The sequence below is a fragment of the Oryzias latipes genome, chromosome 6 (genome assembly GCF_002234675.1).
Source record: "Oryzias latipes chromosome 6, ASM223467v1".
Classification (NCBI taxonomy): Eukaryota; Metazoa; Chordata; class Actinopteri; order Beloniformes; family Adrianichthyidae; genus Oryzias; species Oryzias latipes.
In genome coordinates, this window is record NC_019864.2 from 5,923,550 (window position 1) to 5,938,271 (window position 14,722).

Below are 14,722 nucleotides of genomic sequence, written 5' to 3' on the forward strand. Positions count from 1 at the left end.
TGCTCTCTGAACAGCTACTCTGTCACCTCTGTGTCAGCCTCTAACTAGGACTGACTTTTCATATCACATGTTATAAATCAGAATGAAAAGCCCTCAGTTACGTCTTTTCTTTCATTTTGCACATTGTTCAGATCAGGAGGGGGGGGCATTTGTTGACAGGATGAGATTCTCAGCATGGATTCCAGCCTGAAATACTGCCCTCCGTCATGTTCACTTTAAATAAAAAGGTTAAACAAATATAAAATAAAGTAGTTTTACTTCAGGCTTACAGTATTTTTCCAGTTAAGAAACCTGCTGCTTGGGAACCACAGTTTCTTCAAAACACAGCTAGAGAGGCTTGTGATTCATCCTTAAAAGCTCTGCAAACATTCTACAAACAAGCTGTTGAAGCTTTGGATAAGAAACCCAACATTGTTCACCAAGATTACAAAAACATGGATTACTGAGTTGGGTCAAATCTGTCTCATGTACAAAATCGTTCATCTCCTCCTCTTCACCAGTTTGTTAACATCCGGACAGCGAGTCACAACAGAGCGTCATCATTTCCTTTAGAAGACGTGTTATTCCTGACAGCCGCTACTGAGTGGAACTATGGGAAATCAAAACAATTAAAACTCATTTGAGACACGGTTATAGAAGCGGTTCATTGAGCTCCACTCACCGATCCCCGCGACCATCTTGTCTTGTATATGTTCATACTTTTGTCTGATTTTAGATTGTTTTGTCACCAATTTTACTTTTAGGTTAACTGCTAATTTTTCCAGAATGTATGGTTAAATATATGTACGTAATGCTATGTAAATATGTAATTATATTGTGATCTTTTAGGGTGACTAACTTCTACCAAGGGACTGCAGATGAAAAATAGCCCTATGGCTAACTCTGGCATGTTGACAGGAAAGTTTATTAATGTGTGCCGTCCCTGTTTCGAATAAAGAAATAGAAAATACGAGCACAAACTGTTGCTCCATTGCTGGACACAGAAAGTTCCACTGGACAGGAAGTGTAACCCTCTTTCACCTGGAAGTCTCTTGGGAGCATTGGAATGTGGAAGAACGTGCAAACTCCACACAGAAAGGTCCCGGTTGTCATTGGAATCCGGGCTCTACGCTCCGCTTCCAGTGAAAAGTCCATGTAAACCCACAGAAATGCCAGTTTCCAGCCACAGGAGTCTAGCGTGCACACGTCAGACAGGGACACTTTTCCAGGCTCTATGTACTAAACGTTGCACAGCAACGGAACGTGGGCTGAAAGTTAGACCAGTAGAATTTTGACCAATCAGAGCCTCAGATTCAGATCTGGTAGTGATGTTTGAGTGACGACCTTTTTAAAACACGGAAGTGCCAAAAGTTTGAAAATTGATCATGACGGACAAATTAATAATTGCAGTTTGTGCCCAACAAGAACTCTACGACGGCAAGTCTTTGGTAGCTCAGAACAGAGCTGTAAATCAGAGGAAATCCCTGGAACAACATTCAGAATGTTTGCACCACTTTCACGTTTTGCACCAAGGCTCTTCCATCTGTGTTGGTGGTATCGGATGGCGACAGTCCAGAGTTCAACTAAACTCACTTTCAGCGCGTTCTGGAACGCCTCAAACAAGCCCAGCGAACGGAGCGAGACTGACGACCACTACACCTCTGTGCCGCTCATTTACTAAAAGGCTTCAAAGTGTGAGCATTTTCAAATCGCCTTCAGCACATTGGCCTCCTCACTGAATGCAGTCAGCTCATATTTGGTCACACGTCATGTTTTAAAGCTTCTCTAGCTATTTCATTCTTAAATCCTTACAAAGTTAACTGAAGTTACAAACAATGAATTCCAACCTCACAGTAAGAAGCCGTTTTGCCGACCTTTGGCTGTAAAAAGCAGACAGACTCACGGCAGTCTTGAACACAAACCCCTTTATTCTTTTATTGCAACATTCAAATAACGTTAAGCTAAATGTGAAAAGTCTGAATCCACAGACGACACCAGAGGGTTGAAACTGTTGGGAATTCTGTTGCAGAAGCACGGCTGGAAGTGTCGCAGGTGCAGCAGCAGCAGCAGCCGTCCAATCAGAAGTTGATGGCTTTGCCAAAGGATGCGGCCAGATTGGCCTCCCTGAAGGCCTCTGACACCGTCTGCAGGAGAGCAGGACCCACAGAATGAGGTTAGCTAGAGTTCTGCTTGCTGGCTTTGTGTCTCTCATCGGGATGTTTTCTACTTACAGGATGGGCGTGGCAGACCCGGGCCACGTCCTCACAGGACGCCCCGTACTCCATGGCCAGCGCAGCTTCATTGATCATCTCGCCCGCCCCCTGCAGGGGGAAACAAACACCATTACCGTATTGTCCAGGTTCTAAGTCGCATCTAAGCATAAACTGCATGTGCCAAAAGAATGGATAATGAAGAAGAAAAAATGTTGAGAGAAAAGTTTTTGAACAAATCTGCCAAGCCCTGCGTGATGCTGCATTCACACCAAACGCCATGTCCATACTAAAGCATCGATAAACTCGTCTCCATGTTTGGATTCATGAGATTTTTTAAGGCCGATCTTCTTCTGCGTTGATGTCAGTAGCTAATACAGATACGCACACCTACAGCGCCCTCTAGTGGTTGTTAGTGGGAAAATAACACATAGTTATTGTAACACCCATTAGTAACACTAAGGAAGTAAACCCCCCCCCAAAAAAAACGTTTTTTTCATTTTTTTTTAAGTGTATTCAGGTTTACAGTCATTATATGGCTTTATGTAGTTCCGATTTTCCCCAGCAGAGTGCGCGTGCGTTCAGAGACAGTCGATTTTTTCTCTCTCTTTCCCTTTGCTAGTCAGAACATGCAGAGAAGAACGTGAACTCTGAGCTACACGGACTTTCTGGGAGTAATAACTAAACTTTGATATCTTGGTGTGTTTTTTTTTACCAATCCTATTTTCGGGAGCGAGTGTTGTGGATAAACACAGCTGATTCTGTGTTTTTGTTTTTTTTTGTCGAGTGGATCTCCTGTGAGTGAAAATATCATTAGCCTCAAGATTAGCATGTTAGCCGAAGTCATTCCGCCTAATCAGTCATTTTATTTGTGGTTGTATGAACATGTTCTATGTTGTTAGGTCTGATTATAAAGAGAGAAAATAAACAATCGGAGGTAGATTGAGTACATGTCGGTAAAGTGTTAATATTCATGTGAAAATCCAATATTAATATAACTATAGTGTATTTTAGTCAGCCATCTGGTGCATCTAGTTGTTGTTTTGTTATTTAAATGTGTCATGGAAAAAAAACATTGTGCACTGTTAGGCTATTATAAATAAAATATCTATATATTTGTTTAAATTTTATAAACACAATTTTTGTGTTGCTGTAAAACAAAAAACTATTTTGCAGCTGTGTTATTTTTGTCACTGAAATCCCCTTTTCATTGATACAGTGAGAGAATACTACTGTGCAATAAATTAGTACATAGAGATATTTGGAACATAAGTCAGACAAAACCATTGTTTTATTTCTAAATTGAGAAACTACCACTACTGCTTCATGCAGGGTGGCTTTTTTGTTGTTTTCAACAAGTGGAGGACCCCTGCTGGAGAGTTTGTGTGCTCCAGAATCAATCCATTCTTCTAAAAAGAGGAGTTTCTTTTCTGCATCTGCTGCTGTTTTCCTCCTCCGTGGTGTCAGACCCACTAAAGGAGGACAGCAGGAAGCATTCTGTCCGTTTGGAACACTCACTGTTCCCAGAATGTGTGCCCCCAGCATCCGGTCGGTTTCTTTGTGGCCGAGGATCTTTACCAAACCGTCAGTGTCGGCGTTGGTCTTGGCTCGGCTATTGGCTGCAAAAGGGAACCTGCCGACTTTGTATGGAACCCCCTAAAACGACAGAGTTCAGACATCATGCCAAAAGAAACATCCCATCCTTCCGTTTGACCGGCCGATAGCTGCAGGGCTTTTGTTACCTTATAAAGCTAGACTTATACAAATTCACAGCACAAAGAAATTACATCAGCAAGTCATTTTTCAGGTCAAAAAAACAGGTTTGTTCAACCTTCAGTTGTAAATGTCCTCCTTAAGTCTCTTTGTGGACAAAACAAAGTCTTCCTTCTGTTCTTTTTGTGTTAGAGTCTCTCAGCATCAGAGCAAAACATAAAATCACAGACTCAAACTTTATTAACAACCACCATAGAACAAACGGAAGCTTGTGACCCCCCCCCCCACACACACACACACACACACACATTGAATCAGTGCTAATGCCCGCCTTGTCTTTTCAGTGCAGCTTCATCTCTGATCTGATAACACGAAATAATTGATAGAAAAAAGTGAAGCACGTGATCTATTCCAGTGTTTTTCAACCTTTTTTGAGCCACGGCACACTTTAACATTGACAAAAATCCCGCGGCACACCAGCCTCCAAAAAATAGATAAATAAAAAAAAGAAAAAGCTCAGTCTGTATTGATCTACAGCCGCTCTGCAATCTCACATGCATTTTTGTGATAATTGTTGCAGAAAAAGCTGGAAGCTGCAGCTGTTTTTTTCTAAAAGATGTATTAAAAATTAAGTCAAAAGATTCAAAAACTGTTTGATGTGTTCGTTGTTTTAAGACGTTAAGAGGAGAGACTCATTGTGCGCTAAGACAGTCACTTTACTGCATCATGGGAGATGTAGTGCCGATAATCCGCCGACTGCAGAAAGACCAGCGTCTTTGAGCTTCATGGTTTTGTTCACTTGTTCCAGTCTGATACCAGATTCTGTGGAAAGCTACACCGCTAAAGACGAGCTTTAGCTGGTATTTTTGTTAGAACAGAGAGACTTTTTTGCGCTAAATCGAAACAAGGAAGTGAATACTTTAAGCACTTCTGATTGGTCAGACTGATGACATGTGATTAAGCCTTCAAGAATGATTGGTGGAGACAGTTAAAGGGGCGGGACTTTTCCTTACATAGTTATAGCTGCAGCTAAATCGCGGTACCGTGATTCTTATCAAAATGTCTTTATTAGAATCATATAAACACAAAGAAAAAATAATTTTATGATATTTCATATTCTTAACTTCTCAGTGTTTTATCAGGGCCTGTTTGGATGAACAAAGAGCGGATTTCCTTGAGATGGTAAATGTTTTTAGATCAGTTAATGAGGGCAATTTCCCGCGGCACACTAGTGTGCCGCGGCACACTGGTTGAAAAACACTGATCTATTCAATGGAAGGAGAGGACATGTCATTCAAATGTATAAACCATCTTTAATAAAGCGTTACATTATTAATCTACCCAGTTTTCCTGGGATTGCAGCATCTAATGTGAGGCAGAGCTTAGTGCTGCCTCACCTCACAGCCTGCGCTGGAACTGAACAGGAAATGAATTCAATACTGAGATTTTCATCAATTAAATTATTAGAATCATAAAATAAATGGCATTTCTAGCACAGATGAGTGGACAACTCTTTGTTTTATTATGGGCCTGAAGTTCCTGATGAGGATGATGCCACTGCCTGACCCGCCTCCTCTGACCACACGTTTCCAGGAAGGAAAACAAACAAACAACAAAACAAGCGGCTTTAGCTGTTGACATTATTAGTTAGTTTAAAACCCTGTTAGCGCATTTCCCCTCCACACAAATGTAAACATCTCTGTTGTGTTTTTTCTGACCCACTCCAATGAAAATGCTGTTTTGAATGTTTTTAAAGGGCCTAGATCAACTTTTTGAGTTTTTACGTGTATTATAATGTTCATGTTTCTCTAAACAACCCAAAAGCCGTATTTTGATGAATTTCTGAAGTCCCTCCCAGGAAGAGCCTGCGCTGCAAGCTCCGCCCCCAGGACAACAGACACCTTCTCTGTGGAGCTAGCGGTTATCAGCTAAATGCTTTTTAAGGCTCCACTATCTGCATATCCACCTTTGTCAAAGTTTGGATTAGGACGGCACGATATGAGGAAAACTTGCGATGGTGATCAATATTGCAATGATGATTTAACTTGTGATATATGACCAAATAGCAAAACAACCAAATACATCATTTCTATTTCACTGCAGTTTCATTTAAGTAAAAGTCAACATAAATTCTACTCTGAATGACCGTCGTCTGCATAGGAGGCGAGCATCTAACATAAAGGGCTCCATCCTATTGGTCAAATGCATAAAGGGATTTATTTGATTTGCTAAATACTTCAAGCTGCCATAAGATTCTTTTACAACATTTAAAGTAACCATTTATTGTGATTTTCGCCGTCTTTTGCGATGTGCGTATTTAACAGCTCGATATGGCAATAACGATAAATCTGTGATTTATTGTGGCGGCCTAGTTTGGACGTTTGTTTTCATGGGTGAAACGCCGACACGCTGCTGAGGCCAAAACTAAGAAGGCTGACGCCATGAAATGGGAGAAAGGCGCGTCTTCTAATCCAGTTGTCTTATTTCTGGGTAGCAGATGAACTGTGAATTTGACTCATATCTTCTTTAGTGTGGCAACGCCATCATATATGTGGACATAGTTTACTCTGAAATACGTGATATCAGTCCTTTAACATGCCAGTGTGGCATTTTTCTGATGATGGAGGACAAATGTCTTTTATTCATTTCGTGGTGAATCCAGAGCAGATGAATAAATGCGGTTTGAATAAGTAAATATGTTGGGTGGATCACCAGCTCCGTGCTCTGAAGGGAGAGGGGGTCACTCAGAGTCACTCTGCAGAAACTATGTCCTAGAAAATGACAGGTCCCCCTGTCCGTCAGGGGCTCACCTCCTCTTTGAGCTGCTCCTCCGTCTTGCCCACCCAGGCCAACTCTGGGTGTGTGTAGATGACAGAAGGAACACAGTTGTAGTCAATATGCACAGCGCCTCCAGCCATGCCCTCCACACAAATGATGCCCTCATCCTCGGCCTTGTGTGCCAACATGGGCCCAGCCACCACATCACCGATGGCATAAATGCTAGGAAAAAGAGAAAACAAACAGACCATCAGGAACAAGCAGAGGTTCAGGGTTTCTGGAACCGTTCTGAAGACAACAGTCCCACTCGGACTGGACTGCATTCTAACCATCAGGAAAGATGACATTTCCCGTCTTTTCTCTTAATCTCACTTTGAGTCAACTTCATATGTGAGTTCACACAATGTAAATGAACTGAATCAAATATTTTCATGCATTCAAAATCATAAAGCATTTTTCTTTACAAATGTAGATCCTCTCCAACATGATCCCACTTCGCTGTCAGCGAGGTGCAGAGCCTTTCAAAGAAGCGTGTCTTACATTGAAAGTCTTTTTCTCTGACTCCAACACAGGTCTCCATAAACAGAGCAGAATTTTCTAGATTCGGCTGAATCCAATGAAAGGAAATAAGAAAACAGCCATAAAGTATGTGGTCTATGAAGAGCTTTTCCCTCCAGTGTTTCCATAGACGCTTCTTTGAGAACCACTGGTCAGAATCAAAAAGGTTGAAGCTGCTTGTAGCTGCAGATAAACGGGAGCAGCTTCACTGAGTTCAGACATGACCCTGCTGTGTCCTGGTGCCAATCCCCCATGTGCTCCAACATCTGAACATCTGAACTCTGACAGATCACTCTTCTTAAATTCTAATTTTACAATCACAAATGTAGAGGTTCACTGTCCAGATTCCACATGGTATAAGACCTTTGACAGACGAAGCGGCCTTGCTTCATTTAATGTTGGTCTTTGTCAAACTTCTCTGTCTTTCTTTGAGGCTGCTCTCTCTGGACCCATCCGATCATGGGCTCGGTACCTGGGGACTTGAGTCTGAAAACGGCCGTTGACGGGTATGCGGCCCCTGCTGTCCAGCTCAATCCCAACAGAATCCAAGCCGAGGTTTTGCGTGTACGGTCGTCTGCCGATGCAGACCAGCAGCACGTCGCAGGTCAGGGTCTCGTTCTTCCCGCCGGCTGCAGCCTCCACTCTGAAACGTTTACAGCAGATCCAGCACCGTGACACACTCCATGTGTTCATCAGGACTGGGAGCATCTACATAACAGTCTCTAGAACCAGGGAAATTCCACTTACGACACATCAATCTTGCCATCAGGCCTCCTGGTAGCTCCAAGAACTTTGGTGCTGAGCTTGAATTTGAGGCCTTGCTTCTGCAGGATCCGCTGGAAGTTCTTTGAAATCTCCATGTCGATGCCCATACCACCAACATGGCCCAAGAACTCCACAGCCGTGACCTTAGAGCCCAGGCGCTGCCATACTGACCCCTAAAGAAGGAGGACAAGCTTATTCTGTGTTTAAGCCTAGAACAGCTGGTGCTGTGAGGATCTGACAGAGCTACTGATGTTCCTGCAGGAATCACACTAAAAAGATGCTGACCAGCTCCACCCCAATGACTCCAGCTCCAATCACAATCAGTTCGCCTGGCACCTTCTTCAGCGACAGAGCTCCTGTTGATGACACAACGGTGTCTTCGTCGATCTATAAAAGGTAATCGTAAAGGAGCAGCACAGGACAAACCTCTCAAAGCTTCTTCATTAGTTAATTCAATGGGAACAACAGCAGGTTGAAAACGAAGTTGTACCTGGATTCCAGGGAACGGCGTGACCTCAGAACCGGTGGCTATGAGGATGTTCTTGGTGTTGATCACCTGCTCGCTGCCGTCCTCTGCCGTGGCCGTCACCTGGTTCTTACCGGTCACTCTCCCAAAGCCGTTGACGTGGGTCACCTGAAGGGAGGGACGTCTCAATGAAAACTGCAGTCGTGAGGGCCACACAGTCACTGAAGAGCCGACCAGCACGATGGAAACCTGACTTTGTTCTGTTTGAAGAGATGTGCAATTCCTCCAGTCAGCGCCTTCACTGCCCCACTCTTCTGGGCCATCATCTTCTCCAGGTTCAACGAGATTCCGGTTACTAAGAGGAAGATAGTTTGCTCAGCATTCCTGCCCGTAAGAAGAGCACAGCCAAAACCAGACAACCAAACAGAACCCAGCCACATGAAAACAACCTTTTCTGACACTGTTGAAGCAGGGCTCCAGACTAACTTTTTTCACTAGGAGCACAGTGGCCCCTAAATGAAAATTTTAGGGGCACAACCTGAAAATTTAGGGGCGCATACCGTAAATCAACATGCAAACCAGATCTTCTAATTTCCACTGTATTATAAATACACTAAATAAAATAAATAAAGTAAATAAATACTTTAATTATAGATGCAAAAATTACAATCTGCTTTTTCAAATTCAGTGTCAGATTTTATTCTGCACTTTTGAAGATGCAACAAGAAGGTAAACTGACAGCAGCATCGCTGTCATGACAGAAAAAATAGTAAACAAAATACCATAAATTTAGAATAAAAAAAGTTTTTAGTAACAAGTGATTACCGTAATAACCTTTCGGTCATTTCACAGTTAAGAACAATACTTAAATGTATGTAAACATTAGGGGATGGAAATTCATGTTGGCGACACCAAATAGGTGCAGCCAAGATGCACAATAATTTGAGATCACCCAGATGGACGTAACGCTGCACAGATCACCTGGTGTGAGACATATTTTTGTTTTTGCTCTAACATCACCTGTCAATCAAAACCAAAATATCACCAGAAAGGGGCGGAAGCAAGACCCCAACCTGAGCGAATGCAGCTGGAAATTTAGTACTGAACTGACTGAAAGCTGCCCTACAGACTACAAAACAATGCATTATGGGACATGCGTCCTGATGGGTTTTTGTAGTTCACTGATCAATTAAAATAATTTAAAATACCAACTGATTAAAAAAAAGGCTACATACATCACAAAACATTGAAATAATTATAAAAGATGTAATATCACAGATCATACTTAGGGGGAGAGGCATAATTATTAAATTGAATGTTAAGGACAACTCCAACTTCCTGTTGCAGCTTCGCCTTCATTGCTTCGCGAGTTTGAGACCCCTGCTGTACACTCTGGCACTGGTATACTAGCCGCAGGTCGAAAGAACGAATCAATAGTTCGCTAGCTGTTCATAGCTCAGACGCACATATCAGGTTGTGATGATTTGTCTCCGTTTCTTTCCCACAGACGTTAACGCGCACTCGATTATCTCTAGGCCCCGCCCCTCCACATATTTTAGCCACTTGCAGTGACTTTCCCTATTCTTCTCACACGCATTGGCCGCCTCAGGCATCACTCAATGACATGCGAGTGTGCGCTCGCGTGTGCTCCAGTCTCACGAGTGTGTGTGTGTCTGTCTGCGTGCGTGTGCGCTCGCGTCTCATTGATGATTTCATTGCTCATTTCATTGATCATTGACGGGCCGCTTCCACGTTTAATGAATAAAAAAATACGGAGGGTGGGGGAGGCAAATTTACTGGTCGCGCATGTGCGACTGGATGTAAAATTCAGTCGCACAGTCTCAAATTTTGGTCGCAAAATGCGAGCAAATGGTCGCAGTCTGGAGCCCTGTGAAGCCTTATAAACTCAATCAGATGGAGACAAACATTAGTAAAAGGGTACAAATACTTTATGGTCAATTGAATTCTAGTTCTGATAACTTTGCAGTTATGACACTTTGACAGCGATTTTGCTGCAGTGTGATTAGAAACCTTGCAGTTTTCAATGTTTACAGATTTATTCTTTCATTCTGAAGATTCACCGTAACTCAAGACAAAGTCTGTGAGCCAAATGAAGAATCTCACTTTCTATGCCTCTGCTTTCAAAGTCCCTGCCGTGAGCCATGTGGTACAAGTGGGAGTTGTTGAGCAGAGCCTGCAGAAACAAAAGCAATTAACGTTTCACATCACGCCATCTCACTTTACATGCATTAATGAAATCCCTCATTAGAACTGTTGACATAGTATCTTAAACCTGAAGGACACTGAACCTTCTTTTCATTGGTTTATCAATGCCTCTTAAGTTATTTGTATGATGTCATACCAAGGAGCTATATAGGACAGAAACGCAAGGCTGACCCGCTACCTTTGTCCAATGAACGCCAAGATTGACGCCATATTGGGAAGTTCTGTAAACAATGGCAGATCAAAATGAACATAAAACGATCTTAAAAGAAAAAAACTCTCATCCTCATCACAGAAATGAAGCCCAGGCCGTGGTACCAATGTTCTTGGACAAGGTTCAACAGATGAACGACTTTTCAAACTTTTCAATAAATAAATCTGTCACTATATAGGAAACGCAATGCATTGATAAATGGTTTGGATTTGATTCTAATCGACACACAGACTAAGATTTGCACAAACTCTTAGACTCCCTGGTTCGTGTTTCAAGGCAGGTTGGGTGGGTTGCCAAAATCGCCGCAGACCCCTTTCACCCGTGCATGTTTGTGTGTGTTTGAGGCAGCGAGGACTCCGACGCCTTCACCTCCGAGGCCTTTGCCAAGCCAGAGCCGTCATGATGCACCAATGCAGGTGAAATGCACCCGCTAGGGGTCGGACAGGGCCAGGTGGGGGTCCCACCAGTGCACCCCACCCAGTCTGTCTGTATCAGAGGGACTTGGGAACTTGCGCAACACCGGGCAGGCGGTTTTCTGTTCGCCACATGTCTCCTGTCTGCCACCTGGACGGGGATTCAACGCTAGGCTCTTGCCTGAGGGAATCCTGGTTAGTTTCATTTCCTCCGCCTAGTAATCTGCTTCAATTCAGCGGGTCAGAGGTCAAACACTTACAAACACTAAGGTCATCCTCCAAACAACAACAAAACAGATAGATGGTCCTGCCAGAAAACGTGGATTTAGTGCCAAGTCTAATGCTACCATTAACTTTCAACAGGTTTACGTGTTGACATCATCATCATCACTACAAGATCAGCCTGAACGTTCACTATTCTGAGAGTAGACTTTCTCAGATCTTCCTAAAATGTTTGCTAGAAGTTCTCCTTTATTAGCTGAAAGCTTTAATTTCCTGGTGAAAGTCACATTCTAGTTTTTCCAAGTCTGTTTGTGCGATTGTAGCCCAGCAGAGTTGAGAGTTTGCCCTTTCCAATATGGCGTCCAACTTTGCATATGTACCTCGCAGCGCGGCGTCTCTGGAATATATATCTCATTGTGTCATACTATGAGACTTGGTATCCAGTAACACAATACGCTCCTGGGATGTTACAACCCCTCTAAGAAATTCAGTTCCATGTTGATCCAGTCTAAATGAATCTGGTTGTTACCTTTGAGGGGATGCAGCCGACGTTAAGACACGTCCCACCCAGAGTGGCATTTTTCTCAACACAGACTGTCTGCAGAAAGAAAAAGCAAACATCTACATTTGTCTGACAAACTGTGACGTCACTTTAGTTTTGCTGCCATCAAATCCTAATTAGAGAATATTTAAATCCCATTGGGGATGAACTTGAACACTGAAGAAGGTGGGCTTACCTTGAAACCAAGTTGTGCAGCTTTAATTGCAGCAACATAACCGCCTGGACCTGAGCCCACCACTGTGACATCTGCATCAACTGCAGGAGAGAAACACAGCTGCTTACATTACAAACAACCATGAGAGCAGTACTTTTCTACAGGGAGCGAAGTGCTGGCTATAGTAGCACAGTATGCAACAATAAGTGAAGTAAAAGACCTTTTGGAGGGAAAAAAAACTTCCCTTTAATTGCAAAGCTGTAAAAAAAAGACAACTGAGTGAGCTGTCGGTCTGCAATTTCCACATCGATTCCGGGAATAGTTTTTGCTATTTACTTATGAAAGCCCCTGGTTTCAGCAGGAGTGCTTCCCTGAATCTTCACTTCTACAGTCTTCTTAGTTTAGATTGAACTTAACCTGGACAAAAAAGAAAATATTTTCAACCATCTTAATGAAACAAAAAGACGAAGGTGGTTTCTTACTTGCGGCTTTGTCGCTGTAGGCTCTGACAGACACGGCAGCTCCATGGAGTTTGCAGGGAAGATGGTGGCCCCTCTGCACAGTAGATCACATGCACACAGCTGCTGAACACCCAAACTTGGTGCCACAGCAAAAGCTCTAGTCTAAGACAGTTCTCACAATGCAGGTGAGTTACACCAAACTACGGTGGCCCTGAAGTGCAAATCACATCAACAAATCACTCGACACAAAAACATTTGAAAAAATTACGACGACAATTAAAAAAATGATAATTTTAAAACAACTTCAGAAACCAAAAAGGAAAAAACAAAAAATGAAAAAACATTTTGGAAAACAAAATGAAATGTTGGAAAAACGAAAACAATGAGAAACCGGAAAAGGTAGGTACTGAGGGACATTGCTGATTGGACGAGGACGTTTGTACATTTCAACTGTAGTTATTTGGCTTGGACACTGAACATCATCAGGTTGTCCCTCCCTCCCTTTTCTGGTTTCTCATTGTTTTCGTTTTTCATCTTGTTTCCCAATTTTTTTGTAACATTCCATTTTGTTTTCTGGAAATTAATTTTGTTCTCTGAACTGTTTTCTCATTTTTGTTTTTTACATTTTGTTTTGTTTTCTAAAATATAATGCTGGCTTTTAACATGTATTTAGTTTTTTTTATTTGCCGTTGTGATCTTTGACATGTGTTTGAATCAAGTGATTTGTTGAATGATTTGAACTTAAGGGCCACCATACCCAACAGATAGAAACACAAACAGCTGATCAATTTTACATAGCTTTTTGGTTATTTTTTTGGTCTATTGTCATGTTCACCAGCATTGCCACTTTGAGTGCACACACTGTTTAGATGCATAAAACAATAGGCACGAGATTTTGGAATAGTTTACATCACGACAAGAAAGGACAAACGTTTGAGAAACGTGCTGACATGTGAACCTGTCCAGATATTGACCTAAGGGAGAGGACTAAAGAGGCCATAGAGGATGTCTGCGGACATCAAGGAAAACGAGTTAGGGAATAAGGGGTAGGGATTTGATCAACACTTTCAACTCTCGCGAGAGATGTAAATTAAAATGACAGCGCGGTTGTTATTCAATATTAACATTATTAATTATTAACAACGAAGTTTCACTTAGAATATTTGTCGCCTTTGATTTGTCTAGAAGGACCTTTCAAATATACATATTTATATACAAATGTAACAAAGTTTTCGTCCTTATAAAGGTTTTTCAGGTCCTAGTATATAAGATGCAGACATAAGACGCCTAGAATTTTCAAGTAAAGGCTTAACATGAAGCCGTATTTAGTCTTATATACACCAACAGTATCCAGAAAATATCAGAATGTGTGCTTTTATTTTTGATTGTTTTTATCAGAATCCGTGTCGGTACAAATGACCACAGCGGAACTGTTAGAAAACAGCTAGCTGTAGCTTAGCTTCCATGGGCCGCTGGTTGAATAAGACCACAACAGACGCGTTATGTAGAGTCCCAGCCGAGATGAAATCTGTATAAGAAAAGCCGGCTTCTACTATAAAAAAATTAAAGTTCCTTACTGAAGCCAAACAGCGATAAAGCTGGGTCACGCTCTGCATTTTGGCTATGCCCCTCACAGGATGACTCTTCTTCAGGACTGCGACCAGCCAAGGACTCCGATGTTAGCGCATGCGCAGTCCCAGCCTTGGTGCTCCGTCCCCTGTTGAAAAACGACAGAAAAGCCCATTACTGCCCCCTACTGGTACGGAGCGTCAGCAGTTGGTTCGGGGATTTTTTTATTTTATTTTATTTTATTTTATTGAACATTTGCAGGATACAATACAAATATAAAATATTTATAACAATACAATATATGAATAAAACACAGCTCTGAATACAAAAAACATTGTTTTGGCCTTTTGAAAATCATAACTATTAAGAACAAAATTATAAGTAGTAGTAGTAGGTGTAGGGGCTGTCATCTGGATTTAGTATTTTTTGAGAGTC

At 42.1% G+C, this 14,722-nt stretch overlaps 1 protein-coding gene across 1 annotated transcript; it reads right to left on the bottom strand.

Moving 5' to 3' along the window:
* Window positions 1-1,886: 1,886 nt before the first annotated feature.
* Window positions 1,887-14,423, bottom strand: dld (dihydrolipoamide dehydrogenase). The gene is made up of 14 exons (XM_023955545.1): window positions 14,296-14,423; window positions 12,740-12,812; window positions 12,279-12,358; window positions 12,071-12,139; window positions 10,594-10,663; window positions 8,724-8,824; window positions 8,494-8,637; window positions 8,289-8,390; window positions 7,986-8,176; window positions 7,711-7,881; window positions 6,713-6,902; window positions 3,708-3,845; window positions 2,211-2,300; window positions 1,887-2,123 (listed from the first exon to the last, which is right to left on the bottom strand). The coding sequence occupies exons 1-14, from the start codon at window positions 14,332-14,334 to the stop codon at window positions 2,058-2,060; spliced, it is 1,524 nt and encodes a 507-aa protein (XP_023811313.1). The 5' UTR covers window positions 14,335-14,423; the 3' UTR covers window positions 1,887-2,057.
* Window positions 14,424-14,722: the final 299 nt, after the last annotated feature.

What these genes read in the sequence shown, in the direction of transcription:
- dld (XM_023955545.1), bottom strand. Translation starts at nt 14,334, where the DNA reads ATGCAGAGCGTGACCCAGCTTTATCGCTGTTTGGCTTCA. An exon ending in CTGCACAACTTGGTTTCAAG is followed by an intron (nt 12,140 to 12,278) that starts GTAAGCCCACCT and finishes TTCTTTCTGCAG; the next exon opens with ACAGTCTGTGTTGAGAAAAA. An exon ending in GAGTCATTGGGGTGGAGCTG is followed by an intron (nt 8,177 to 8,288) that starts GTCAGCATCTTT and finishes CTCCTTCTTTAG; the next exon opens with GGGTCAGTATGGCAGCGCCT.